General features: G+C 48.2%; 1 protein-coding gene across 1 annotated transcript in view; it reads left to right on the forward strand.

The window, feature by feature from the left end:
- The window catches only part of URB1 (URB1 ribosome biogenesis homolog), a 57,843-nt gene that overhangs the window by 25,354 nt on the left and 4,489 nt on the right, over positions 1 to 28,000 (forward strand). Inside the window, exons 14-21 of the mRNA XM_044285914.1 lie at positions 4,132 to 4,244; positions 6,669 to 6,779; positions 8,095 to 8,211; positions 12,735 to 12,873; positions 14,416 to 14,586; positions 14,675 to 14,877; positions 16,185 to 16,394; positions 22,850 to 23,045. Of these exons, the coding sequence (XP_044141849.1) occupies positions 4,132 to 4,244; positions 6,669 to 6,779; positions 8,095 to 8,211; positions 12,735 to 12,873; positions 14,416 to 14,586; positions 14,675 to 14,877; positions 16,185 to 16,394; positions 22,850 to 23,045 (1,260 nt within the window). The remainder of the gene's footprint in view (positions 1 to 4,131; positions 4,245 to 6,668; positions 6,780 to 8,094; positions 8,212 to 12,734; positions 12,874 to 14,415; positions 14,587 to 14,674; positions 14,878 to 16,184; positions 16,395 to 22,849; positions 23,046 to 28,000) is intronic.

The following is a 28,000-nucleotide window of genomic DNA, read 5'->3' on the forward strand; positions in this document are numbered from 1 at the left end:
GTGGTACTTTACCGCCACCGTGTTCAGCACACCTATGTGGTGTCCCAGGTATGTACGCCTTCCCCCTCACAGGGGGGTACTTGTACCACTGCCAAATGCTGTATCCGGCAGACTTTCCTGGTTCCAATGTATTTCCTGTTAAGCTGGAGTAATTTCACTATTACCAGTGGCTATATTCAACACACCCTCCTAGTCCGAGAGTGTTCCAGGCCACCGTATTACTTCCCCAGACGCTGTAGCCAATACACCATCCTGATGCTAGTGTGCACCATGTAGCCACATTACTCCTTTATTAGGTGAAGTACCTGTACCATCTTCAGATGCTATAGCCATTTCGCCTGTATGGTTCTAATGCCCCCCATGCACCATATTACTCCATTATTAGCTGAAGTACTGGTACCATCTCCAGAGGCTGTAGTCGTTATACCTGTCTGATGCTATTGTGCACCATGTAACCACATGACTCCTTTATTAGGTGAAGTACCTGTACCATCTTCAGATGCTATACCCATTTCGCCTGTATGGTTCTAATGCCCCCAGTGCACCATATTACTCAATTATTAGCTGAAGTACCGGTACCATCTCCAGAGGCTGTAGAGTAGAGTTGCAATTGTTAGATCCAGTATATGGCTGGCCTGTTCAGATCTGACACCCGGTGCAATACCCCCTGACCCAGGCCCTCTGAGTGCACCAAGTCTTCTCATTGCCCCTGTGCTAGGCATGATTTTTACTTTATTGCTTGACGCACTATTTAACAAAACCTCAGTCCTGTTATGCACCAGATAACCACACTCCCTCCGCCATGGGCAGGTTGTTGGCTATCATGCTAGGTTTGTTCTTTGTCAACCCTATAAAGTACTCCTGTATTCCGCACAGCCGCGTTACCCCGTTTCATGGATGGAGTACTCGGGTGGTGGTTGTTGCTCCTCTGCTTTTTCACAGAGCTACATGGCCCGTTCCTGGCAGAGTATCTGGATCACCACTGGATGCTCTATCCTGCAGGGATATGCAGCATTGTGAGCACCAGCTGCTACTGCAGTTTTCCGGTCATCGCTGGACGTCCTCTCTGATATGGCTGTGACAGGACTAGTGAGTGCCCCACACCTACTGCTGCTCTCTCTGTTATTGGACATGCTCCCGTAGTTCTTCCATCGTCCGGGCGTTCTTGGTACTCCCTTATGTTCTCTGATTATTGGTGCTACATGACAGAAGTGCCGTCCCCTTGGGCCTTTGCTGTTCTCTGTACCTGTCAGTTTCTTCCCTCTTCCTTGGGGGTTTCATTGTGCTCTGCTGGTAGCTGGTTTCTCCATGTCGGTGTAGTCTCTCCTGGCTTCCCCTGGCAAATTCTGCATCCTTTTCTGACATATGGATGTCTGGTGATTCTTTTACAAAATCTAGGCTGCTGTACTTGCCCCTACCGGGGCAGTGTTATACAGTATGCTAGTCATTACACTTAGGATGGTTGGTTAACCATGGCTGATGTTTTTTTCGCTATGGTTGCTACATTTCATTTTTCCTTTGATAATCTGGCTATTATTGTCCTCATGTGGTTCAGTTCTGTGGACCCTACTTGAGCCTCTGCTTGGAGTCCCTGCCCCAATGATTCTTAGACCCTCTAGCTGGCCGGTTCCCTCTGGGAAAGCTACTCTTGGCATCTCTGACAGCACATGCTCTGTTTGACAGCTGCTTCTTTGGGCCCGGTTTGGTTCTTTTTCCTCCTGGGTCCCCATAGGCTTGTTTCCCTCTTGAGATTCTAACCTCTCTTCCCGTTTCCCCAGGTTCTGGTCCTGGTACCTGGGAGTTTGTTGATCCAGTTTGCAATTTACATTCATATTGGCCACTTCTGAGATGGAGCTTTCCTTCCATTTCAGGACTGTTCCTCCTTGGGCTGTTTGGGGTTCTCTCTCTCCTACTCCAATATCTCTCAGATGAGTGTGTCTCCACTTGTATTACCAGGGCCTGTGACTGGTTCCTTTTTGCCTGAGACTTCATGTGGCCGGGGATTTCTCTGGTCTTACATTTCACAGTGATATTTTGTTCCATTTTTTTCTGAGGCTTGATTCTTGCCTTCTTTGTGTGGGAATCATGTCTTTACGTTCCCTTCTCCTGGCCATTACCAAGGACCTCCTTCTCCCCCAGGGGTTGACTGGCAGGATGGGGTTTCCACTTTCTCTTAGGGTCCATTCACACGTCCGCAAAATGGATCCGCATCCGTTCCGCAATTTTGCAGAACGGGTGCAGACCCATTCATTTTCAATGGGGCCGGAATGTGCTGTCCGCATCCACATTTGCGGATCCGCACTTCCGCTTCCGTCTCCGCTAAAAAATAGAACATGTCCTATTCTTGTCCGCAATTGCGGACAAGAACAGGCATATTCTATTAGTGCCGGTAATGGGCGGTCCGCAAAATGCGGAAAGCACATTGCCGCTTTCCGTGTTTTGCGGATCCGTGGCTCCGTGTATCCGCAAAACAGGTTGCGGACGTGTGAATGGAGCCTTAGGGTGTTTCTCTTTTCCCACCTGCCTTGCAGTGGAAGGAGGCTTGCTCCCTTCCCATGGTCAGTCTTTGCTATTCTTTCTCTCAATCGTTCAGCCTCCAGTGCTTCCTTGTTTCCTCTCTACCCTGGCCTTCACATGGTGTTTGCCACGGATAGGCCATGTTTTTTGGTCTGAGACAATTTGGAGTTTTTTCCTTGCTGGGGCCTCTGGTCGGGTTCCTTTGCTTCCAGTCCTTATGGAATTGCCTTCCTTTTGACGAGGGGTGGTCCACAAGTTCTTCCTTTAGTTTGTCCCCAGGAAGTTTTTCCTTGATTCAGGACTGCTCCTCTCCTTTTCCCAGGCATTCTCTCTCCTGCCAGGTTCCCTCGTGGTCTAATTTTTCTTGTTGGGTCTGTCGTCCTCCTGGAGCATCCCTCTATTTATGCAGAGTGCTAGGCCATTACCAACAGATGCCTTCCGGTTGTGCTGCTCTCCTGTTTCTTCAGGGGGAGCCCTGGTTCTTCCAGATCCTTCCTGTGGCTCTCTAGTGCACACTTGTTCAACTCTTGGTTCTTGCGCAGGACATCTAGCTCTACTCCCTATCCTCTAGCTTCTTTATTTTTCCCACCTTGGGTGGAGCTGGGTGTTTCCCTTAGTTCCTTTCTTGCATATGGCCTTTTTTCGCAGGCACTTGTCCTTGGGATCCTGGCGGTCTCCCACATTTTTTTTCTTTGGACTCTTCCTGGTCCTGGAGCCTCTCGGCTCACTTCCTTATCTACCATTTCATGCTATGGCCTCTCCTGGTCCTGTTGGGTCACAGGGTTCTCCAGCACCTGTCTGTGCGCCCAACTTTTTGCATGAGATTTCCTTCCTACCCTTGGGGACTGCTTTGGGACGTTCTTATGGTGCTGTGTCCCCCAATGACATTAACGAGAAAATTGGATTATTACCGTAAAATCCCTTTCTCGTTCAGTTCATTGGGGGACACAGATCCCACCCTTTGTTTTTATTTCTCTTCGTCACCGGGCTGCTGTTATCGCTTCCTTTCCCGGTCCAGGACATGTTGGTTCTTTGGTTCTTTGCTTTTGTTTCTCTCTCCTACTATTGGTTCAAACTGATTAGCCTAGTGTCTGTGCAGATGGCATAGCCCCCCTGGGCGGAGCCAACCTTTTTTATATCTAGTGTCGCCTCCTAGTGGTAGCTGGGCGTATACCCATGGTGCTGTGTCCCCAATGAATTGAACGAGAAAGGGATTTTATGGTAAATACAAAAATCTAATTTTTAGCCCAAAATGAGTAAAATGAAGTCATAATAAAAAGAATTGCCCCAAAGGTGTCCATAGCCTTTAAGTACATCGGAACAATATGATTAATGGTTGCTACCCTTTAGCCTAACATATTATGGGGTAGTAGTCCTTTTCTTCACAGAAGAGTGACCATGTATATCCCACTATTAGTCCCGCAGTGATCAGAAATTGATGAGATCTTTAATCAGTATCTCAGGCCTCTACCCCTCCGGCCTGTGGTGCTTGTTCTAGCTCTATTACTCCTCTTGTGTTACTATGAGTCTCAAAACTACGACTCGCAGCAGGCACTGACAACCTTTTGGGTCGTAGGGGCAGATTAATGTAATTACCCTTGTCTTCTACCTTAGGAATCGTGGACGAGGGGGGCATCCGTAAGGAGGTGCCACCAGTGCTCCAGTACCAGATCCTTCAGGTGGCGCTAGAGCTTCCAGCCAGCAAGTTTTCTTGGTTTAAAATGCAGGTTTGTCTTTTTATCATGAATCTTTCTCCTCATCCAACCAGTGTTTTACTTTTACTTTTAGATTAGAAACTACTGCTCTTCAAATGATACTAGTGATGGAAAGTAGAAACTGCAAGTGCTGGTCGTGGCAGTAGACGTCGCTATGCCTTCTGACTACCACCCATCCTCCATGGAGGCAGTTTTACTGGTTTTAATAAAACTGTCTCCAGACATTGTGCTGGTGCCTAATTAATTAAAGGGGTTTTGTGACTTCAGAAGTTAGTGGCATATCCTAGCGATCAGATAAGTGCTGATCCCACCACTAGGACCCACGCGTGCGCAGTGTGGTCTTCATAATTTTTTTGGGGGGGAGTTCTGAAAATAACCAAGAGAGTGCACTCTGCTATTTTCAGAAGTCTCATAGAATGAATGGAGAGAGCACTGTGCAAGCGCGGCCACAGCTCCATTCACTTCTATGGGACTGCTGGAAATAGCGCAGCCAGCACTACAGGTGGGAATTATGGAAACTACCTGTATCCCCCCCAGAGTAGAAAGGCAATGCATGCTTTAGGGTGGAGTATCCCTTTAATGAATGTTCTTTCTTTGACATCTTAAAGGGGCCCACTGAAAACAAGAAGGGGTAGCTCATGACCATGGAGCCAAAAAACGCTGTGAAAAATTGGAATCCAAAAGTTCCAGCTTAAAGGGGTTGTCCAGCCGTTAATATTGAGGATCTATCGTCAGGATAGCTCATCAATATCTGATCGGCAGGGGTCCGACACCAGGCACCCTCACAATGTCTTTATTGAGAAATTCCTACTTTTATTATTGCACTGCAGAAGTGCAGTGTAGTACAAGTTATCAACACAGAAAGTTCAAAACTTCAAAGTTCGGCGTTCAGCACCAGGGACAACACATTGAAGACATCAAATAGCTGTGCATCACAGGGAACGTTCCCGGTTGTTGTTGCAGCTTTCTGTGTTGATAACTTTTGAACCACAAGAGATATTGCAAATCTGATTGCGGCAATCGATCTCGGAGAAAATTATGGTCTTCTTTAAAGGGAACCTGTCACCCAAAAATCGCCTATTAAGCTGTTTACAGTACCTTATAGTGCTGTATAGTCGTTTCCTGATGCACTTTTTGTTAGTTTTGCAGCATGTATGCTCAGTCAGAAATCGATGTTATATTCAGCTGCTGCCCCGTGCTTCAAGTCAGGCTTGAAGTCACGGGGGCAGCGGCCTCGGCGTCTTACATGGCCCTCTCCCCGCCCCCTGCCTCTGTGACTGACAGCCGAAATCCGATTCCGGGACCGCGCTCAACGGCCGCATGCGCAGTAAAGGGCGGCAGGAGCGCGGTCCCGGCTGCCGCGCGTACTACGCGCCGTCTTACTTTCGCCGCACTGCGCATGCGCCCGACATCCTGTATCAAACGCGCCCGCGCCCGGCATCTGGGCGCGGGCGCGTTTGATACAGGATGTCGGGCGCATGCGCAGTGCGGCGAAAGTAAGACGGCGCGTAGTACGCGCGGCAGCCGGGACCGCGCTCCTGCCGCCCTTTACTGCGCATGCGGCCGTTGAGCGCGGTCCCGGAATCGGATTTCGGCTGTCAGTCACAGAGGCAGGGGGCGGGGAGAGGGCCATGTAAGACGCCGAGGCCGCTGCCCCCGTGACTTCAAGCCTGACTTGAAGCACGGGGCAGCAGCTGAATATAACATCGATTTCTGACTGAGCATACATGCTGCAAAACTAACAAAAAGTGCATCAGGAAACGACTATACAGCACTATAAGGTACTGTAAACAGCTTAATAGGCGATTTTTGGGTGACAGGTTCCCTTTAATACGCTACATAACCCCCTTCCCATTGGAAAAATTTGCCCTTGATCCAATAAGGCAGCTTTCAAGATGGCAGCCATGTTCCAGACATCGCCTAAAAGATAGGCCCCCTCACCCATTACTTGCTGGGGTATTCAGATATTTAATTTTCCCTTTTGTTTCTGAAATAAAGGGTGTCCTGCGACTTTTGACTCGCCCTGTATGTAATAAGCAATTGTACATTAATGAGAGCGTGCCCAATATACGTCAAATAAGCACGTATACATAGAGAAAAACGCCCTAGGATTGCATGTATAGTGGTCATATATTTATCGCCTATGATGAAACATCCTTCAGATAAGTCCTCATTCCGTCAGATCGTTGGGGGTCTGACACCCAGCACCTTCACCTACCAGCGTTTTGGAGCAGGCATGGGCGCAGGAAACTACACAGTGGACTGGGCTGGAAGCAGAAGCTCAAACCACTATGTAGTCTCCAGTGCCGGGAGTCAGACCTCTACTAGTCTAATATTGGTGACCTATGTGGAGAATGATTATTCATATCTAAAAGGCAGACAATCCCTTTAAATTGTAGCCTGAAGATAACTTAATGGCCTTTTTATCCTTTGCAGGATGTGGCAGATGTTGGAGGGGAAAAGTCTGTATTTTATCTGCTCCTGAAAATGTTTGCGACGTGTAACAAAGCGCAGCTCAAGTCATCAACCCGAATGTTAGTTATTAAGGTAATCCACTGTATTATTGCAGGTTGTGTTCCTCTATTAGGACTAAAATTCCTCACTTAAGGAGTTTCTTCGTGAAGCACTGAATTTGCTAGAAGTCAGATCTGGAATTCCCAGACATTTCGAGACCAAGGGGAGTGCACTTCTCAAGAATTTTGCAGCAAGGATCAATAAAGCTGTGTGAAGACGTTGTGGCACGGTGCCTTTTCTCTAATGATGTTGAGGGTCTCCATGCTCCGTTCAGTGTCCATCAGTAGGTAGTAAGAGCCTTCTAAACGTATCTGTACCTGTATGACATTTTGGTGGTCCCTGAATGTCCAGGAAAATAACCTCTCACCAAATCTGCTCAAGTGCTCAGCTGGATGGGCTTTTCTTTTCAAAGTGCCCTAACGTCCCAATGCTTATTTCCCTCTCCCCTGGCATCACATTGATGCGGCTGGGCGCGCTCGGCACTGTGAAAAGAAAAGCTGGTCCAGCTGGGCACTTGGGCGGATTTGCTGAGGAATGAAAGGTATTTTCCTGGACATCCAGTGACCAACAAACTGTCATACAGGTATGTTTAGGATGCCTTTCCCGCATCATGAAGGAGGCTGGTAGTTTAAGTCCATGACGGGCTCCTTTTAATGGCATGTCATAGGGATATGCCACCAGTGTCTGCGTGGAAACAACACCTTTAAATCAAGGAGCATGATCAACCCTAGTAAACCAGCGATGCTGCCTAGTAGGGTTGATCATGCAAAGTGTAAGGACCCCTGTCTTGAAGCAATCTCAATGTGTCTTTATTGAGAAATTCCTACTTTTATTTTTCTGCTGATGTGGTTCCAAGGGCGGGCCTAGCTTCCCGGACCCCTATTCACCGCCACCTTTCATCCTTAGTCACTCTCTTTAATCCAGTGATTGACGGAGCCAGCATCACTGTTCCAAAGCTTGACCCTGAAATCTTGCGCAGACAAGAGTTCAATGAACTCTCGCCGGCGCATCGGTGAGGATTCAGGGCCTTGCAGAGGAACAGTAAGGATGCCTGGACCCTGTCAATCACAGAGAGAGAGAGAGTGACAGTGGTGGAAAGGCAGAAATAAAGAGGTGTTGCGAGGTGCTAGGCCCACCACTCGGTGCTCCAAGCACCTCAAAATAAAAGGAGGAATATCTCAAAGGCGCATCGAATTGCTGCAACCATCGGCACCATCAACCCTACCAGGTTGGAAAGACGCTTACCATCTTTTATGCATGCATGCTGCAATAACATACAGTTCATTTGTGCATACATTGCGGACTTCAGGTATAAATGAGTTAATTTCTGTCTCTTGACTGCTCCCAGATTCTGCGCGACAGCGGTGTATTTGAGCATACCTGGCCTGAGCTGGAAATGTGGCTGAGGAGACTGGATAAAGTACAGGAGAGCGCCCAGGAGGTGGTCATCCACTTTTTAGAACAGGTAGGATCAATGCACTTTACACAACCTTCTACATCCATAGTGTACCTCTCCATTTATATGCGCCGTAGTGACAAGCCAGAAGTTTTGATCGGTGGGGGCTCTGGGTGCTGAGACTCCCACCGATCACTAACGCGAAGAGAGACGACTGCTGATCTTCAGCTTTAATTGGCTGTGCACCACAGAGAGGAGAGGCAAGCGTGGGGTGTGCAGATTTGTGTACTTTCTATGGGTCCGTATACCGCACTCTCAGCTTTCCAAGGAGAGTGCCGAAGTGGCACTGCGCTCAGGTAAGAATTTCTGCCCTTCCAGTTTAGGGAACATTTTCTCACCTACCAAAACTTCTGGCTTGTCATTATAACATGTCAAAGGTTTTCTGAAATGGTAGGTACACGTTCAGCCAGGAAAGAAAATATGGGAAAGGGATCAGAGCAGGTTTAAAAGTGCTTCCAGTGCTTAGCGGGTCCCCGGTGGTCTCTGCTTATGGATCACATCTGGACATACAGGCAATGCCAGTAAATGACCGCTCAGATTTGATTGGCTGAGCAGTCTTCTATTGGAGAGACCACGAAGCAGAAACCATGAGGGAGCCAGTAGATTCTGAAATGGGAGCGGCGAGGAAATTGGTGAGTATCACTTCTTTTAGATTTTAAACTCACTTTGATCCCTTTTCCTGTGTTTTTATTTTTATTTTTTTCCTGCCGGACAAACCCTTCAATCTTCATAAAACGTTGAGGAAACCTAGATATCGTGTTCTAATCCTGAGTTACAGTCTCTGTTATAGCAGATTTTTCAGCACCAGAAAAAAAACATCAGGAGTAAAGCACCGCGTGAGGAGATGGGAAGAAAGGTTTCCCCTCCCGCTGCCTTTGTAAACCTTATAGTTCCTTTTGCTAGAATAAAAATGTTAGCAGGAAGAAGAGTCCCAGGGAAAAAGACGGTGGAGATTTTTGATATCCAAGAACAGGAGGTTCCTGTTTAACTCTCTTGTGACCGGCCTGTTTTGGACCTTAAAGCGGTCGTGTCATTTCAGCAAATAGCATTTATCATGTAAAGAAAGTGAATACGAGGCACTTACTAATGTACTGTGATTGTCCATATTGCCTCTTTGGTGGCCGGGACTGTGGTACAGCACATAGGCTAGTGCATTTTTCTAATGACCAAGTGTTTTGTTTTTTTATCGCATTCGAAGAGCTTTTAACTTTATTTTTCCATCTATTCAGCCGTATGAAGGCTTGTTTTCTGCGGGACAAGTTGTAATTTTTAATGGCAACAATTTGGGGTACACATAACTGACTGATTAAGGTTTTTTAACTTTTTGGGGTGGATGGGAGAAAAAACAGCAATATTGCCACCGAGTTTTTACATTATAACTTTTGCAGCGTTTATTCTCTGGGTCAGTATGATTATAGCGATACCGAATACATATAGTTTTTTACGTTTTACTTTTGCACAATAAAAACTATTATAAAAAAAAGAAAAGAAAATTATATATATATATAATGTTTTTTGCATCACCGCATCCGAAGACCCATAGCTTTTTAATTTTTCACACTACAGAGCTGTGAGGTTGATTTTTGTACTTTTTATTTGTATCATTTTTGGGTACTAACTTTATTTGATCAATTTTTATTTAGTTATTTTTTTTTGTTGTGAATAAGCAAAAAAGAGCAATTGTCGTGTTTTTTTTTTTTTTTTTTTTTTTTTTGGTGTTCACCCTACAGGATACATGACATGATAATTGTGTAGTGCGGGTCATTATCGATTTGATTCTATTTTTTTTTTATTTTCTTTTTACAGAAAAAGGTGTATATTTCTCCTCCATATCATTGGGGGACACAGACTTGACCATGGGTATAGCTGTTGCCACTAGGAGGCGGACACAAAGCACAAAGGTGTGAGCTCCTCCCCTTCAGCTATACCCTTCCTACAGGGACTAAGCTTGATCGGTTTTAGCTTAGTGGCTTTCCTGCAGTCGGGCATGGACTTGGGGCTGGCTCTCAGCTCCCTCATAGGGCAAGTTTCGGTTCTCTACATAATTTTTATATTATTTTTTTGCGGAATTTGGCTTTACTTTCGGCGGTTCGGTCTTGGCCCTGCCGTGCGACGCGCTGGTGATTCTGTGGGGTCAGTTCACATTTCCTTACGTGTTTCAGCCTCTTCCGCTCATTCCGCGTCTCCTCCGGAAGATCAGGTCCGAGGGCCTGCCTGTCATTCTCGTGGCACGTGTCTCTAGTCGCCCTTCTCGCCGACGAACCCTGGCGTCTTCCTCTTCGGGCAGGACCTCCTGTCGCAGGGGCCGATCTTCCACCCAAATTTAGGGTCGCTACATTTAACGGCATGGCTGTTGAAGCCGTCGTACTGAAGGCTCAGGGTTTCTCAGATGCGGTGGTCCAGACCATGATTCTGGCCAGGAAACCATTGTCTTCCCGAATCTACCATTGAACCTGGAAGTCCTACTTTAGTTGGTGCGAGCGGCATCAGCTGACTCCCGTTTGCTTTTTTTTTTTATGCGACTCTTGTCTTTCCTGCAGTCGGGCATGGACTTGGGGCTGGCTCTCGGCTCAGGTTTTGGCTCTCTCCATTCTTTTTCAGCGGACTTTGGCTTAACTTTCGGTGGTTCGGACTTTTCTGCAGGGGGTGGAGCATGCTGCTCTCCCTTCCCGTCGTCCGTTGAATCCTTGGGATCTTAATCTAGTGCTTAACGCTCTCCAGTCTTCACTGTTTGAGCCTTTGCAGCAGGTGTCTCCTCGCTTCCTGTCTTACAAGCTGCCATTTTTGGTGGCCATCACTTCCATCTGTAGGGTGTCGGAGCTCGCGGCTCTTTCATGTTGGTCGCCTTTCCTAAAACTCCCTCAGGATAAAGTGGTCCTTTGCCCTGTTCAGTCTTTCCTTCCGAAGGTGGTGTTGGCATTCCATCTAAATGAGATTATTCTCCCTTCATTTTGTCCGGACCCATCTCATACTCTGGAGCAGTCGCTCCACACTCTGGATTTGGCACGAGCCATTTGAGTCTATCTGTCCCAGATGTCATCTCTCCGGCGGACAGATTCCCTGTTCGTGATTCCAGAGGGGCCGAGAGGCGGCATCGAAGACTTTCATTTCCCGAAGGATTCGTTTGGCCATTGTGGAAGCGTACCACGTTAATGACTCGTCCCCACCCTTCCGGGTGACTGCTCATTCGGCTCGGACAGTGGGGGCCTCTTGGGCAGTGCATCACGGGGCTTCAGCCCTTCTGGTATGTAAGGCGACTACCTGGTCGTCTTTGCACACTTTTCCAAGTTTTACAGAGTGCACACCTTTGCGTCTTCTGATGCTTCTCTGGGGCGTAGAGTTTTGTAGACTGCAGTTATCTGATTGGCAGGAGGGTTTCTTGTTATGCCCACCCTTGGAGACTACTCTGTAACGTCCCATGGTCAAGCCTATGTCCCCCAATGATACGGAGGAAAATACAATATTTTTGTACTTACCTGTAAAATCTGTTTCTCTTCCGTTCATTGGGGGACACAGCTCCCACCCGTTCTCTTGTTTACGGGCCTTTTCTGGCCTGTGTGGTTCTGGGTTTGTACATAGTGTGTTTTTTTTTTTTTTTTTTTGTCTGACTTCTCCTACTGCTTTTGCACTGATCTGATTTAGCTTAGTCCCTGTAGAAAGGGTATAGCTGAAGGGGAGGAGCTCACACTTTGTATTTAGTGGCAACAGCTATACCCATGGTCAAGCCTGTGTCCCCCAATGAACGGAAGAGAAACAGATTTTACGGTAAGTACAAAAATCCTGTTTTTTCTTTTTTTACTTCAGATTTTTTTTTTATTTCATGAAACTTGAAACTTTACAGAGAGGGTCCACTTCCTTTGCAACCACTTACATGCTGCAGTCACTATTGAAAGCTGCATCTAATGGGTTAAACTGCCAGGATCGGCGCTTCTGCTGATCCGGGCTGTTAGAGCACGAATGTGGCTCTCATGTAAGAGCCAAGCCCCCGCTATCCACTGCACGGGAGACCTGTGCAGCGCCTATATTGGGTTGCCGTAAAAAGGCTGCGGCCCGGCCTAAGGCCAGTTAGTGACCGCCGTAAAAGGTGTGTTGGTCACTAAGGGGTTAGGAGCCAGCTCTCTAACTGATTATCCTGGTGTTGTCATGGGCTCTGGAAAATCAAATTATCGGTGGGTATAATTATGAATTTCCTTCACAGCTGAATTTATAATTCAGCTAGCGGCAGTGCTCAAATTCTCTAGCCTGTGCTCTTTAATAATCAGCTGTAAGAGAAACCTGTTCTCCCTGAACGCTGTGCAGCAGGTAGCATAGCAGTACATGAGTGCAGCTCAGCTGTGAGCGATGTGCCTATTGACAACCTATAAACTAGTTTCAGTAGCAACTAGCAGAATTGTGAATGCAGCTCTGGAGTACAAAACATTCTGTGACAGGAGATTAATCGCAGTCTTTTTGTAGGCTTTTTAGATGTAATTAATGGACGATACCATGTCTGTGCATGCACTGATCACATGTTCTGATCTCTTTTTGCATAGGCGTTAGTCAAGGTGATATCAAATCCCTACCCGTTCACTGATAAAGTCACTGACTATGTACAAGAAGCCAGCATGCTGCAGATGAACGCCGGGAAGCAGGATTCAGACAGCGCCAGCATTCCCATCTCGCACATTGATGGTTTGTGACTCTATGCATAATGTCTATACCGTCTAGGACAGGGATCAGCAACCTGCGGCACTCCAGCTGTTCAGAAACTACAACTCCCAGAATGATTCATTCACTTCTATGGGAGTTAGAAGAGCAGCAGAGCATGTTTGCATGCTGGGAGTTGTTGTTTCACAGCAGCTGAAGTGCCGAAGGTTGCTCATCCCTGGTCTAGGAGAAGTTGCTTTCTAGGACTTTTATACTAATGACCTATCCTCTGGGTAGGACACCCGTATCTGATCAGAGGAAGTCCGACACCCAGGGCCTCCCTCGCTGATTAGCAGTTTGAGAAGGCAACGGAACTCTCGGTAGCACCGCGGCCTTCTCTTTTGCTTTCCTAGGCCATGTGATGTCACATTCATCGGTCATTTGGCCTAGGCGCAGCTCAGCCCCATTGAAGTGACTGGGGCTGAGTGCAATACCAAGCAAAGCCGCTATACAATGTATAGCAGTGTCTTTGTGTAAGGTCTGAGGAGACCTTGGAGCTCAGCGCAGCACCGCTGCCTAATAAAGTAGCTGATCGGTTGGGGTTCCAGGAGTCGGACTCCCACTGATCAGATATTGATGACCCGTCCTGAGGACAGTTCATCAATATTCTACTCCCAGAAAACCCTTTAAAAGTGCTTAGGAGCCTTAAAGAGGTCCTGTCACCTCTTCTGACATGTCTCTTCTAGTAAATAGTTGTATTCCCTGTGAAATAACAATTCTGCGGCATCTTTTCTTGGAACCTTGTGATGTGCCACTACTGTTATTCCTTCTGAAAATGGGTGAATAATTTGATAACTGGATGTGACTATTCCCCTAGTCATTAAAACCTGCCTCTACATTGTGATATACTGTATAATACCAGTCTTTACTAAACCAGACATGTTAGGAGACCGGACAGGAGCTCTTTAAAAGCTGTCAGTAGTTCTGAGCCCTCAAAACTGCTGACTGCATCATATATAGTTGACGGGGAGATCGGAGTTGACATACCCAGACTGATGATCATGTGGGTTGTATGACTATGAAATCAGTTTTCATTCAAGATTCCACCCCCTGCCCCCTTTGCACAACGACTCCAAGTGCCCAAGTCGGTGCCCTGCCTTGCAGTCGGTGCCCTGGAGGCGTGCCCCCCTTGCAGTCGGTGCCCTGGAGGCGTGCCCCCCTTGCAGTCGGTGCCCTGGAGGCGTGCCCCCCTTGCAGTCGGTGCCCTGGAGGCGTGCCCCCCTTGCAGTCGGTGCCCTGGAGGCGTGCCCCCCTTGCAGTCGGTGCCCTGGAGGCGTGCCCCCCTTGCAGTCGGTGCCCTGGAGGCGTGCCCCCCTTGCAGTCGGTGCCCTGGAGGCGTGCCCCCCTTGCAGTCGGTGCCCTGGAGGCGTGCCCCCCTTGCAGTCGGTGCCCTGGAGGCGTGCCCCCCTTGCAGTCGGTGCCCTGGAGGCGTGCCCCCCTTGCAGTCGGTTTTCTGTTTTGCGTTCAACCACATGTTCACACATTGTACTCAAGTGACGGATGGAGTAATGATTTGCTTCCCTCCAGATGTCATGGACATGGTGGATGTCATCGTGGAGAGCAGCGAAGGTCTGGATGAAGAAGTCGGCTTTTCTCTGGATGAAGAAACGATCCTCCAGACTTTTCCCTTTAGTCCTATGGTCAGTGTGGCTCTGGAGGCCAGAAATAAGCTGCTGACCTCTGAGGAGTCTGGAGATGGTAGGTCATTGATCATGTTCTGGTAATAAGCCGAGGTTCTGCTCCTTCTCCGTACGTCACCATTTCTTTTATTTCACTGCTCGTTTAGCGGACCCCGTGGTACGGTACCTAACCTCCATATTGACCGATGTGCTCCATAGCCAGCGGGACCCTCTCGCCCTCTGCCTGGCTCTCCAGTCCTATGATGAGGAGTTGCACTCTTTGGACACAAGTTCCTCGGTTTACGGTCGTCTTCAGAACTTTCATGACTATTACAGCTTGTGGATTCTGCCATCAGCTAAAAAGTCTCTAGTAAGTGACTTGGCGCCTGGTTCTGTGCTCGTAGATCCACATCAAACCTCCTCCATGCTGTTCTATGTGGGTTTCTAGAACTGCAGATAACAAGGTTGAGCACCCATGCTCTTACACATAACAGGCTAGTGGGAAGTAAACGGGTGTTGGACCAGGAAAAAATGTAGCTCAGTAGATTCTACATTGCAATTAGTGACACTTTATTATAATCGCCTTTTTTAATTTCCTATCCTTTTCCTGAGATCCTAACTGATGCAATTATACTTTAGCGTACTGCTTGCTCTGGGGTATCAACTGATAATTTCTCCTGTAATTGGACTTCCTGTCATTTGACCCTGTTTTAGTAAATACTTGTATTCCCCATGTAGTATTAATTCTGGAACATCTTTTTATAGAACTTAGTCCTCCTAGAAATTTATGAATAAGGGCTCATTCAGACAACCGTAGTGTTTTGCGGATCCGCAAAACACGTATGCCAGCCTGTGTGCGTTCCGCAATTTGCGGATAACACATAACTGGCCCCATCATAGAAAATGCTTATTCTTGTCCGCAAGTGTGGACAAGAATAGGACATGTTCTATCTTCCGGAACGGAACTACTGATGCGGACAGTACATGGTTTGCTGTCTGCATCTTTTGCGGCCCCGTTGAATGGGTCTGCACCCGTTTCACAAAATTGCGGAACGGGTGCGGACCTGTTCATACTGCCGTCTGAATAGGCCCTACATTGACCACTGTCTGTAACCAGTTGGGGGGGTGTCCCTACATGCTGACACTATCCTGCTGGTGTCATACTGTGTTAGAGCACACCCCATTTGACAACAGGTATGTTAGCACTTGCTTTTCAATTTAGTCATGAGTTTCTAGCAGCAGTAACAGAGGAACTGCATAATTCACCGTTCCCAGAAAAGGCTTTGCAGAATTGTTATTGTATGGGGAATGCGAGAATTTACTAAAATCGACATCAGGAGCGGCGATAGATGCACTTTAAAGGTGTTCGAGGTGGAGTTTTTTTTGACAGGATGTCCATGAGGAGCTGCAAACACAAAACTGTAGGGGGGGTTTTCAGAGTGTTTGCAAAGTTGCTTCCTTTTTTTCTCAAATTTTTAATTCATTAGCATCCATTGGATAATTCTCTCTCCTTGCCATGGACAGGCAGGTGCATGGCTCGTTACATACACCGCTTGTACTGTTGCGAGCCATGCGCCCGTGTGTTTGTCACATGAACAGGACAATGTTTCAATTGAATGACAGCAAACCGAGATCTGTCGAGCGCATGACATCATTAACTGTTGCTTGTTTCTCCAGTTCACCAAGCAGGCTAATGCCAGGGTGGAAGAGGAGGACGACGACTCCTATCATTCTCTCTTGAAGAAGGTGTTTGCGAGTAGTAGTATAGGAGAAGACTCCCAGGAGAAGCTGGAGGACTCCATCTCACGGATTCCCCAAGACGAGTTTCCGTTAGCGGTAAAACATACCCTACTGTGTCTGAAGACTACTGTGGACAACTTCAGCAAGGTACCGTATTCCTATCCTCCGTCTCTGATGTAATTAGTGTAAGTCCCTGATGAATTGTGCATATCTTTGATTCTAGCAATATTCCCTGATGCGTGTTTCCCTATGGATACAGTTTAACAGATGGTGAACATTACAGCGCTACCTTACAAATCTGTCTGTGGGAGGGGAAAGGAATCATTATATCTTTAGTCCTCTACATTGCTAACCCTACCCACGGCAAGCTCTAGGAGCATCAAAACAAAGGCGCACCACAGAGCTGTGCAAGACAGTAAAAATTGTATTACTTCTTGGCATGATCTGGTAAACATTCTGACACTTTTATAGGTACTTATATCTCTTATATATATAAAAATGTCTGTCTGTCTGGACGTTCTTTATGCGCGACCAAACGGCTGGACCGATCTTCACCAAATTTGGCACACAGGTACATCAGGTGCCCGGAAAGGTTTTAGACTGGGTCTCAGCTCTCTAGGACATACTATTACTGAGATATTACCAAAAAATTACAGTTAAAGGGGCGGTCACTGTGAAAGTCAGTTAAGGGGGCGGTCACGGTGAAAGTCACAGTTAAGGGGGCGGTCACGGTGAAAGTCACAGTTAAGGGGGCGGTCACGGTGAAAGTCACAGTTAAGGGGGCGGTCACGGTGAAAGTCACAGTTAAGGGGGCGGTCACGGTGAAAGTCACAGTTAAGGGGGCGGTCACGGTGAAAGTCACAGTTAAGGGGGCGGTCACGGTGAAAGTCACAGTTAAGGGGGCGGTCACGGTGAAAGTCACAGTTAAGGGGGCGGTCACGGTGAAAGTCACAGTTAAGGGGGCGGTCACGGTGAAAGTCAGTTAAGGGGGCGGTCACGGTGAAAGTCACAGTTAAGGGGGCGGTCACGGTGAAAGTCACAGTTAAGGGGGCGGTCACGGTGAAAGTCACTGTTAAGGGGGCGGTCACGGTGAAAGTCACTGTTATGGGGGAAACTGTTGATGTTTTTTTACGACACACGGAAACATAAAATGAAATAGATGAAATATACCCGTGCGAAGCCGGGTCCTTCTGCTAGTGTTTTATAAGGCTGGAGACCACCTTTAAGACTGTTGATGTGTATGGAATCCTTGAGCTTTGGGCGGATACCCATAGATTTGGTGCATGAATTGTGGTTGTTTCTGTGAGCTTCTTTGTGATGTTTTAATTGTGGCGGTAAAAGTTTTAGTTTTATGCTGGATTTATGCCACTGTGTTTTGCAGCGATTTTTGGGGGACTTTTTCATTGGGTTGTCCATACTCTTTAAGATAGCTTTCCTGTAACTGATGCAGATATAGACAGATTTACCAATATTGTCCCACTTTACACTGTCTAAGAATAGAAATCACAAGTCTTTATATTAGACAAATGTACTATTCTGGCGCAAAAAAAAACTGTCTAGTCTTTAACCACCTCCGGACCGCCTAAGGCAGATTCGCGTTCCGGAGGTGGCAGCCCTGCGCACAGTCACGCATATATGCGTCATCTCGCGAGACGCAGGAACGGAAGGTAAGCGAGTGGATCTCCAGCATGCCAGCGGCGATCGTTCGCTGGCAGGCTGGAGATCCGAATTTTTTTTTAACCCCTAACAGGTATATTAGACGCTGTTTTCATAACAGCGTCTAATATACCTCCTACCTGGTCCTCTGGTGGTCCCTTTTGTTAGGATCGACCACCAGAGGACTCAGGTAGGTCAGTACAGTCGCACCAAACACTACACTACACTACACCCCCCCCCGTCACTTATTAACCCCTTATAAACCCCTGATCACCCATGATCACCCCATATAAACTCCCTGATCACCCCCGTCATTGATCACTGCCCTGTCATTGATCACCCCCCTGTCAGGCTCCGTTCAGACGTCCGTATGATTTTTACGGATCCACGGATACATGGATCGGATCCGCAAAACGAATACGGACGTCTAAATGGAGCCTTACAGGGGGGTGATCAATGACAGGCGGGTGATCACCCATATACACTCCCTGATCACCCCCCTGTCATTGATCACCCCCCTGTAAGGCTCCATTCAGACGTCCGCATGATTTTTACGGATCCATGGATACATGGATCGGATCCGCAAAACACATGCGGACGTCTGAATGGAGCCTTACAGGGGGGTGATCACCCATATACACTCCCTGATCACCCCCCTGTCATTGATCACCCCCCTGTAAGGCTCCATTCAGACGTCCGCATGATTTTTACGGATCCATGGATCCATGGATCGGATCCGCAAAACACATGCGGACGTCTGAATGGAGCCTTACAGGGGGTGATCAATGACAGGCGGGTGATCACCCATATACACTCCCTGATCACCCCCCTGTGTAAGGCTCAATTCAGACGTCCGCATGTGTTTTGTGGATCCGATCCATGTATCCATGGATCCATAAAAAATCATGCGGATGTCTGAATGGAGCCTTACAGGGGGGTGATCACCCTGATCACCCCCTGTCATTGATAACCCCCCTGTAAGGCTCCATTCAGACGTCCGCATGTGTTTTGTGGATCCGATCCATGTATCCATGGATCCGTAAAAAATCATGCGGATGTCTGAATGGAGCCTTACAGGGGGGGTGATCAGTGACAGGGGGGTGATCACCCTGATCACCCCCTGTCATTGATAACCCCCCTGTAAGGCTCCATTCAGACGTCCGCATGTGTTTTGTGGATCCGATCCATGTATCCATGGATCCGTAAAAAATCATGCGGATGTCTGAATGGAGCCTTACAGGGGGGGGTGATCAGTGACAGAGGGGTGATCACCCTGATCACCCCCTGTCATTGATAACCCCCCTGTAAGGCTCCATTCAGACGTCCGCATGTGTTTTGCGGATCCGATCCATGGATCCGTAAAAATTATACGGACGTCTGAATGGAGCCTTACCAGGGGGGTGATCAATGACAGGGGGGTGATCCGGGAGTCTATATGGGTGATCACCCCCCTGTCATTGATCACCCCCCCCCTGTAAGGCTCCATTCAGACATTTTTTTTGGCACAAGTTAGCGGAATTTTTTTTTTTGTTTTTGTTTTTTCTTACTAAGTCTCATATTCTACTAACTTGTGTCAAAAAATAAAATCTCCCATGAACTTACCATACCCCTCACGGAATCCAAATGCGTAAACATTTTTAGACATTTATATTCCAGACTTCTTCTCACGCTTTAGGGCCCCTAAAAAGCCAGGGCAGTATAAATACCCCACATGTGACCCCATTTCGGAAAGAAGACACCCCAAGGTATTCGCTGAGGGGCATATTGAGTCCATTAAAGATTAAAATTTTTGTCCTAAGTTAGCGGAAAGTGAGACTTTGTGAGAAAAAAAACAAAAAAATCAATTTCCGCTAACTTATGCAAAAAATAAAAAATTTCTAGGAACTCGCCAGGCCCCTCATTGAATACCTTGGGGTGTCTTCTTTCCAAAGTGGGGTCACATGTGGGGTATTTATACTGCCCTGGCTTTTTAGGGGCCCGAAAGTGTGAGAAGAAGTCTGGGATCCAAATGTCTAAAAATGCCCTCCTAAAAGGAATTTGGGCCCCTTTGTGCATCTAGGCTGCAAAAAAGTGTCACACATCTGGTATCGCCGTACTCAGGAGAAGTTGGGGAATGTGTTTTGGGGTGTCATTTTACATATACCCATGCTGGGTGAGAAAAATATCTTGGTCAAATGCCAACTTTGTATAAAAAAATGGGAAAAGTTGTCTTTTGCCAAGATATTTCTCTCATCCAGCATGGGTATATGTAAAATGACACCCCAAAACACATTCCCCAACTTCTCCTGAGTACGGCGATACCAGATGTGTGACACTTTTTTGCAGCCTAGATGCACAAAGGGGCCCAAATTCCTTTTAGGAGGGCATTTTTAGACATTTGGATCCCAGACTTCTTCTCACACTTTCGGGCCCCTAAAAAGCCAGGGCAGTATAAATACCCCACATGTGACCCCACTTTGGAAAGAAGACACCCCAAGGTATTCAATGAGGGGCCTGGCGAGTTCCTAGAAATTTTTTATTTTTTGCATAAGTTAGCGGAAATTGATTTTTTTGTTTTTTTTCTCACAAAGTCTCACTTTCCGCTAACTTAGGACAAAAATTTTAATCTTTAATGGACTCAATATGCCCCTCAGCGAATACCTTGGGGTGTCTTCTTTCCGAAATGGGGTCACATGTGGGGTATTTATACTGCCCTGGCTTTTTAGGGGCCCGAAAGTGTGAGAAGAAGTCTGGGATCCAAATGTCTAAAAATGCCCTCCTAAAAGGAATTTGGGCCCCTTTGTGCATCTAGGCTGCAAAAAAGTGTCACACATCTGGTATCGCCGTACTCAGGAGAAGTTGGGGAATGTGTTTTGGGGTGTCATTTTACATATACCCATGCTGGATGAGAGAAATATCTTGGCAAAAGACAACTTTTCCCATTTTTTTATACAAAGTTGGCATTTGACCAAGATATTTTTCTCACCCAGCATGGGTATATGTAAAATGACACCCCAAAACACATTCCCCAACTTCTCCTGAGTACGGCGATACCAGATGTGTGACACCTTTTTGCTGCCAAGGTGGGCAAAGGGGCACATATTCCAAAGTGCACCTTTTGGATTTCACCGGTCATTTTTTACACATTTTGATTGCAAAGTTCTTCACACATTTGGGCCCCTAAATTGCCAGGGCAGTATAACTACGCCACAAGTGACCCCATTTTGGAAAGAAGACACCCCAAGGTATTCCGTGAGGGGCACGGCGAGTTCCTAGAATTTTTTATTTTTTGTCACAAGTTAGCGGAAAATGATGATTTTTCTTTTTTTTTCTTTTTTCCTTGCAAAGTCTCATATTCCAGTAACTTGCGACAAAAAAAAAAAAATTCGAGGAACTCGCCATGCCCCTCACGGAATACCTTGGGGTGTCTTCTTTCCAAAATGGGGTCACTTGTGGCGTAGTTATACTGCCCTGGCAATTTAGGGGCCCAAATGTGTGAGAAGTACCTTGCAATCAAAATGTGTAAAAAATGGCCTGCAAAATCTGAAAGGTGCACTTTGGAATATGTGCCCCTTTGCCCACCTTGGCAGCAAAAAAGTGTGACACATCTGGTATCGCCGTACTCAGGAGAAGTTGGGGAATGTGTTTTGGGGTGTCATTTTACATATACCCATGCTGGATGAGAGAAATATCTTGGCAAAAGACAACTTTTCCCATTTTTTTATACAAAGTTGGCATTTGACCAAGATATTTTTCTCACCCAGCATGGGTATATGTAAAATGACACCCCAAAACACATTCCCCAACTTCTCCTGAGTACGGCGATACCAGATGTGTGACACCTTTTTGCTGCCAAGGTGGGCAAAGGGGCACATATTCCAAAGTGCACCTTTTGGATTTCACCGGTCATTTTTTACACATTTTGATTGCAAAGTTCTTCACACATTTGGGCCCCTAAATTGCCAGGGCAGTATAACTACGCCACAAGTGACCCCATTTTGGAAAGAAGACACCCCAAGGTATTCCGTGAGGGGCATGGCGAGTTCCTAGAATTTTTTATTTTTTGTCGCAAGTTAGTGGAATATGAGACTTTGTAAGAAAAAATAAATAAAAAAAAATCATCATCATTTTCCGCTAACTTGTGACAAAAAATAAAAAGTTCTATGAACTCACTATGCCCATCAGCGAATACCTTAGGGTGTCTACTTTCCGAAATGGGGTCATTTGTGGGGTTTTTCTACTGTTTGGGCATTGTAGAACCTCAGGAAACATGACAGGTGCTCAGAAAGTCAGAGCTGCTTCAAAAAGCGGAAATTCACATTTTTGTACCATAGTTTGTAAATGCTATAACTTTTACCCAAACCATTTTTTTTTTTGCCCAAACATTTTTTTTTAATCAAAGACATGTAGAACAATAAATTTGGCGAAAAATTTATATATGGATGTCGTTTTTTTTGCAAAATTTTACAGCTGAAAGTGAAAAATGTCATTTTTTTGCATTAATAACAAAAAAAGTAAAAATGTCAGCAGCAATAAAATACCACCAAATGAAAGCTCCATTAGTGAGAAGAAAAGGAGGTAAAATTCATTTGGGTGGTAAGTTGCATGACCGAGCGATAAACGGTGAAAGGAGTGTAGTGCCGAAGTGTAAAAAGTGCTCTGGTCATAAAGGGGGTTTCACCTAGCGGGGCTGAAGTGGTTAATTTACGACACTGATAAGTTAGCATAGTTTTACTCCAAAAACCAAGGAGCATAGAGGCCAGGCCTCCTTCCTATGAAGCCATGCCCCTTGCCAGGCGAGGTATAAAACGCTTAGGAAAAAGTGTAAAACTGTTGGTAACTGGCAACTTGCTCATTTTCAATAGTAAATCTTCCCAATTTTTTTTTATTTTACTTCTTTATTAGAATTTTTTTTTCTTTTGGTACATGATTTTTGTATTAAACTACATGTAATATCTCCTCCCCAGCATAAAAAAGCTACTGGAGCCAATCTGGTCAGCTTGTACCTGGAGCTTCTGAGCTGCCTCCTGTGTAAATACCAGAGATTGTATCAGAATCAAGAAGAAGAAGAAGAGCAGAAAGCGGAATCTGATCTGTTTTTTGAAAGTGACACAAGCGTGGACTCTTCAGGAAATACGGTAATGACTGAAATAATCATTGTTGGTAATTACGGTTGATAATTCTTCAAAAAAGTTAACTTACTTGCCTTACAGTTTTGTCTCGATACTCTTCATGTAGTCTCAATAAGAATCTTAACATAAGACTGTTAAGTGATCACCCCTCCTCCCCTCTCATAGCATAAGCTCATAGACACTGAGGACGAGATACTGTAGCTGCATACCCCTCCTCCCCTCATCCCTCATAGCATGATCTCATAAACACTGAGGGCAAGATACTGTAACTGAGTACCCCTCCTCCCCTCATCCCTCATAGCATGATCTCATAAACACTGAGGGCAAGATACTGTAACTGAGTACCCCTCCTCCCCTCATCGCTCATAGATACTGAGGGCGAGATACTGTAGAACCGTACGCGTACCCCTCCTCTCCTCCCCTCTCGTAGCATGATCTCAGACACTGAGGGTGTGATACTGTAGCTGCGTACCCCTCCTCCCCTCCTCTCTCATAGCATGATCTCATAGATCAGGGATCAGCAACCTCCGGCACTCCAGCTGTTCTGAAACTACAACTCCCAGAATCCTCTTTTCTCGCCCATATTTATTGAGGGACGCAGGAACCGTGGGTATAGCTATGTCCTCTAGGAAGCGTTGACACTAGTAAAAGCTGTTAGCTCCTCCCCCGGCAGCTATACCCCCTCCAGCCTGGAGAGAGAGCTTCAGTTTTTTCTAGTGTCAATAGGAGGCAAGACCTCCCTGCTCTGCAGGGATCTCCTGAAGATTTTTATTTTTCTCGCCCAGTTTCCTTGGGGGACACAGAAGACCTTGGGTATAGCTCATCTCCCTAGGAGGCGTGACACTAAGTAAGAACTGTTAGCCCCTCCTCCACAGCTATACCCTCAGCCTGGAGAGAGAGACTGTCAGTTTTTAGCTTAGTGTCCAAGGAGGCAAGACACTCCCTGCTACTGCAGGGCTGTTTTCTCCTTGTTTTAATTTTAGATTTTTACTTTTTTCTTTTCTTTTTGTTCCAGAACATCAGGGACAACAGAGACGCACTAGACCTCTCTGTTTCTCCCGGGGTCGAGCTGCGCCAGTGCCGGTCATCCGCACTGCTGCCTCCCCCACAGAAGGCAAGGTGGATCAGGGCAGCCCAGCTCCCCTACATCCCGCCAGCGCAAGGGTCGCCCGCACGCCAAGTCCCTCTTCCAGCGTCCTGCCACTACGGTGCCAGTAGCTGAAGGGGCGACCCTGCTGGAACGGACCGAGGGTGAAGACGGCTGTGGTGAGAGATTGGCTTCTCCAGCCCTACGTCCCCCCCCCACCCCGGTCTCCTGCGTGCCTGACCCCCATACTGACAGGGCCTCTGGACCCTTTTGTCCCTGCTAGTCCTAGGCTGGCCCCTGGCTGCCACAGGGCGACATTCTGCTCCCTCTCCTCCCCTCCATAGGACATTGGCACCCTTCTCCCTGACAAGAAGAATGCCTGGGGAGCTGCAGAGGTTCGCACCTAGCTGCCCCTGACGTAGGGGTTATGCAGGCCTCCCACCCTCACAGACCCGGTCTCAGGGTCCCCCTCCCTCTTACCGGCCACTGCTTCAGGGCCAGAGGGCCCGCGCCTTGCTGCCCCTGACCCATCACGGGCACCGGTCCAAGGGCAAGGTGGTTGTGGCTGCCGGCCATATGGAGCGCTGTTCTAGGCCAAGGGCCCGCTCCAGGGGTGAAATGGCTGCCGGGTCATCGCTTCCGACAGCGGGTGGGCACCGCGGCCTACAAATGAGCGCTATGCCTCAACAGCCCCCGGCCGACCGTCGGAACATTCCGGTCGGCCGGGCGCCGCAAAATGTTGTTCCCCTCCTGGGCGACACTTCGCGGCAGCGATCCCACTCTATCCGGGTCCCCAGCTCTTCCGGCCCGCGGGGTGGGCACCCGCGGCCGGTATGTGCCGCTCCGTAGGCCCGGCCGGTACTTTAAATACTGTGCGGCCCCGGTCAGCCGGGCGCCGCTAAAAATTTAGACCCCGGCTTCACGGCCTGCTAGGCCGCAAAATTCGGGCCTCTGTTGGAGGGGGCTGGAACTTCTCCGGGCGTGAATCTTCCCGCCTGGAGGTTCCCCCGCCCCCAGAGGATCGCAGTGCCGCCCCCAGGCCGGATCCCTGTTAACCCCTTGGGTACAGGCCGGCTTCCGATGGGCCTGTGTGGCTTTCTGCCTCAGTGAGGCTGGGTTATAATAAATAAATAAAAAAAAAAAAAAAAAAAAAAGAAATTAAATTATTTATTAATATGACTTGTGGGCTGCGCAGGACACTGCAGCCTCATCTCAGAGTGCTGCCTGTATACATGCCCCCCTTCCATAGGTGGCATGGTGTCGCGCTCCCCGGCTGCGGCGCTACCAGGGTCATTTCCCCTTCTAGGCGGTTTTTTTGCCCTCTCCGCGCTTCGGCGCTGGTCAGTGCATGCGGCCTTTTCTGTAGGGTGCCTGCCATGTGCAGGACCCCCCTCCTGGCGGGATACTGCACTCTCCTTAACTGCGGGTTGGCCTTGTGCATGATCGCCCTTTCATTGGCGGCCTACTGCAGTTTCTCCGGATACGGTGCTGGCCATGTGCACGACCACCTTCCATAGGTGGAACACGGCAATTCGTTGCCGGCCATGTGCGTGACCCCTTCCATAGGCGGAACGCTACACTCTCACTGGATTCGTTGCCGATCATGTGCATGACCCCCTTCTTAGGCGGAATATTGCACTCTCATCGGATTCGGTGCTGGCCATGTGCACGACACCCTTCCTTAGGCGGAACGCCGCACTGTCTCTGGATTCGCTGCCTGCCATAGGCATGACTCCCTTCTGTGGACGGCATTCGGCACTCTCACTGGATTCACTGCCAGCCATGTGCATGACCACCTTCCATAGGCGGTATGATGCACTCTCATTGGATTCACTGCCGGCCTTGGGCATGCCTCCTTCCCTGGTGGCGGCATACATACACTCCCTCGGTCGGTGGTTGTTCTCTCGCCGGTACGTTGTTGGCCAGGTGCATGAACCCTATGCATGGCGGGGTGCTTGCACTCTCTCTGGATCCGCTGCCGGCCATATGCATGACCCCTCTTCCGTGGGCGGTGTACGCACTCTCACTGGATTCGCTGCCGGCCATGGGCATGCCTCCTTTAGGTGACATACGCACATTTTCACCGGCTGCTCGCACTCTCCCTGAATGCGATGCTGGCCATGTGCATGGCCCCCCCCCCACCCTTCGTGTTCTGGGCGGCATACTACACTCTCACCGGATACATTGCTGGCCTTGAGCATGGCCTTCTAACATGGGTGGAACGCTTGTGTTCCCATTGGATGCGGTGCTGGCCTTGTGCGTGACCACCCCTCATTCCATGGGCGGAATTTTGCACGCTCACGGGATTCAAGGCTGTCCTTGTATGTGCTGTGCTGGACTTGCTCATGTTCCCCCTTCATTGGTGGAGTAGTTGCACTCTCACAAAATTTTGGTGTTGGGTGAATTGTTGCACACTCACTTAATGCTAGGATAGCCCTGTGCATGACCCCCCCTTCACTAGGTGGACCTCCTGCGTTCCTGCTGGATACTGTGTGGCCATGTGCATGGCGCCCTTCTGGGCGAAGTAGGGTATGCCCTACTTCTCTGACGTAGTTACGACCTTGGGCATCACCCCCTTTTTGGGGCGGGCCCTTGCACTCTTGCTGACTGCAGTTTGCCAGGTACATGTCCCCCCCCCTTTCGAGGAGGTCAGTTTGCGTTCTATCGCATACCTTACTAGTCTTGTGCATAACTCCTTTTCAGTTGCACTTCCGTAGATACTGTGGGACTCTGTGGCTGGCCTTCTTCGCTGAGTGATATTTTTGCAGTGAGCGGACGTTCTTGTGCGTTGTTTGGGCCGTGTATGCCTTCTCGTCCCGTAGGTGGGTTAGCCTTCTCACTGCTTACGGGGCTACTCGTACGTATGCCTCCTTTCCCCCTGCGACATACTTTTTCTCTTGGGAGACGGTGTTTGCAGCAAGCCTTGCACTATTCTCTAAGGAGATCATTCTGTCCACCTGTGTGAGCCTAAGGTGTTGTCCAATAAGCAACAGATGAATACCTTATATTTAAGTAGACGGGCTCTGCTGCTTGCTACTGCACCGAGCTGGGTGGTACTCACTCATTTCGTTGGCCCTTCCGCCCGGGGAGTGTTCGTGGTTCCTAGATACGTACCCATTCGTCCTTCCGCGGCATTGTTTCCCTGCGCTAGTGGTCACATGGTCGAGAGTGCTGTCTGCAGCGCCCTTCGCATTTTATGTTGGCTCTGGCAGGACTACGGTCCCCTCGCCTAGTACCTTTTCCTCCTCTTCGGGTGCAGTGTGGTATGATTCTTTCCGGTTGGCGCCCTCGGTGCTTCAGTCTGATCTGCTACCAGGTTCGGGCTGCTCTTCTTGGGAAGGTCACCCAACTTCTCTTGGGTGCTCGCCTACCCAGGTCCGGAGGACCTCCGCCTTGAGTTCTTCAGGGTATTCAAGGCGGTGGACCGGGTGTCTCAGTGTAGCGGTGTGCTGCTTTTGAGCTGTTCTATGGCTTCTCTGTTGCCCACTCCTATGCCGGCCTCTGTCTCGACCGCCTTTTCTCGCCGGTCGGTTTGGCTCCCACTCGGTACAGATCACTCCGATGTGGCTTCTGTTCCGGCCGCGCTTCAGAGGCTGTTCCTTCACTGCCCTTCCCTCGGGGGAGAGCGTGGTTGTTCATGTGGATGGTACTGGTGTTCCCTTTGAGTCCCCCTTGTCCACACTGGTTGTACTAGCTGTGTACCTAGTTACCGGGTCTACGGCGTTCTGTCCTCCCGCTGGGTGCAGATTGCGTTTTTGTTTTTTTGTTTTCAATTCTAGGCAATGTTTCTGCTATGGACTTACCTTCTCGGTAGCTTGGGAGGACTGCCTTTTGCCAAGATTGTCTTCAGATCTCCCACACCGGGACTGTAGTCCGTCTTCCTGTGGTTAAATGTGGAG

This window comes from Bufo gargarizans, chromosome 3, assembly GCF_014858855.1.
Source record: "Bufo gargarizans isolate SCDJY-AF-19 chromosome 3, ASM1485885v1, whole genome shotgun sequence".
Taxonomy (NCBI): domain Eukaryota; kingdom Metazoa; phylum Chordata; class Amphibia; order Anura; family Bufonidae; genus Bufo; species Bufo gargarizans.